The 1,500-nt window shown below is 61.7% G+C and overlaps 1 protein-coding gene across 1 annotated transcript in view; it reads right to left on the reverse strand.

The window, feature by feature from the left end:
- Positions 1-332, reverse strand: part of TNIP2 (TNFAIP3 interacting protein 2) — an 81,369-nt gene extending 81,037 nt beyond the window's left edge. The window contains exon 1 of the mRNA XM_007953515.1: positions 133-332. Within this exon, the coding sequence (XP_007951706.1) occupies positions 133-332 (200 nt within the window). The remainder of the gene's footprint in view (positions 1-132) is intronic.
- Between the last annotated feature and the right edge of the window lie 1,168 nt (positions 333-1,500).

Genomic DNA, 1,500 nt, shown 5'->3' on the forward strand with positions numbered 1-1,500 from the left:
CCGGAGGCCCAGCGGGGAGCCGCGGCCGGACGGAGTGCTCGCGCGCCGGGAGCGGACTCGGCCAGGTAGGGCGCCGTGGCAGGGCGGGATCGCGTCCCCTGGCCGGCTGGCCCCAGGCCTCAGTGCCGTGACTGGCCGCGAGCAGGGCTTGGCGGTGCCGAAGCGGGCACGGCGGGCACTGCCGGAGGAAACGCGCGGACCGCGCGGGAGCGGGGTTCACAACCCGAGGTCTTGGGTGGGGGCGGTGGCGTCGCGTCGGTCTCCGCGTCCTTGCGGCTCCTCTGACCGCGCTTTCCCGGGCCCTGGGGCTTGCAGATGGCCGAAGTCCTCATTATGCCCCGTATCCGACGGCGCCTCGGCAGGGCCTGGCGCAGGATTTGCGCCCAGCTCCTGCCAATAATTCCTCAGCGGGACTCACAAAGGTGGAGAAGAGCCGGCTGTGGGTGCTGATTCACACTGAAGTGTGAGTGACTGATAGGCCCGTGACTCTGGGATGTCTGTGACTCTCATTAGTGACAGTGCGCTCGTCCCAGAGAGGATGGCAGAATGGAAGGGAAAGTTGGGGGTGCGCCCTCCCACATGTGGAACGGGCCAGTCCCCGCTCCCCGCGTTTCCTAGTCCCTGGGCCACAGCTTCCCCTGGTGGGTGACGTGGGCGCACAGTCCTGGCTCTCTGGGGATGTGGGCAGCGAGCCACAGCGTCTCTAACTCTGCCTGCGAGAGCCTGAGCGCCTTGGCCGGCTCAGTTCCTGGTTTTGCTCCTCTCCCAGTGCTGGTATGGTGCGCCTCTCGGAGAGGCAGCTGTGCGGTGATAACGCAGCTCTTCCCAGAAAATGTCCCCAGAGCAGACCCTGGCCTGGGGTTAGGGCTCCATGTGACCCCAGGGTTGCTCGGAGAAGGGCATGTGTCTGATCTTGCAGAAGATGTGTGTAGCCGGATCATGGCACCAAGGGACCCAAGATATGAAATCCACCCTGGTGGTTGCTGTGATTGGGAATTGGGTCCATGGCACTGGGTTTGGTTTGGACTTTGCTTCCTTGAAGATTGACAGCCTTGGACACCCTCTGGGGCAGTTCCACTCTGTCCTCTAGGGGGGCTGTGAGTCAGTTGGACTCCATGGCAATGGGTTAGGGTGGGTTTGGTGATGCATTGGGAGCTCTGGTGGCGTAGGTGCCTAGGGCATTTGACTGCTAACCAGAAGGCTGGTGGTTCAAATCCACCAGCCATTACTTGGAAGGAAGAATGAGCAATCTACTTCTGTAGAAATACTGCTTCGGAAACCTGAGGAGGGCTCGCTATGAGTCAAATCGACTTGACAGCAGTGAGTTTGGTTTTTTGGTTTGGAGTGGGAAGTGGGGCCTTGGGTTCAAGTGCAGCCTGGGCGCTGACTCAGTGTGACCCTGCATGAGCTCCTGCCTTCTTTGGCTCAGGCTCTGCAAGACCAGAGGAGGGTCTGGGTGCCACCCTCTCCTCATTCCCCGGTCCCACACCGTGTCCTTTA

Source organism: Orycteropus afer, unplaced genomic scaffold (genome assembly GCF_000298275.1).
Source record: "Orycteropus afer afer isolate SDZICR_OR568_19922 unplaced genomic scaffold, OryAfe1.0 scaffold00398, whole genome shotgun sequence".
Taxonomy (NCBI): domain Eukaryota; kingdom Metazoa; phylum Chordata; class Mammalia; order Tubulidentata; family Orycteropodidae; genus Orycteropus; species Orycteropus afer.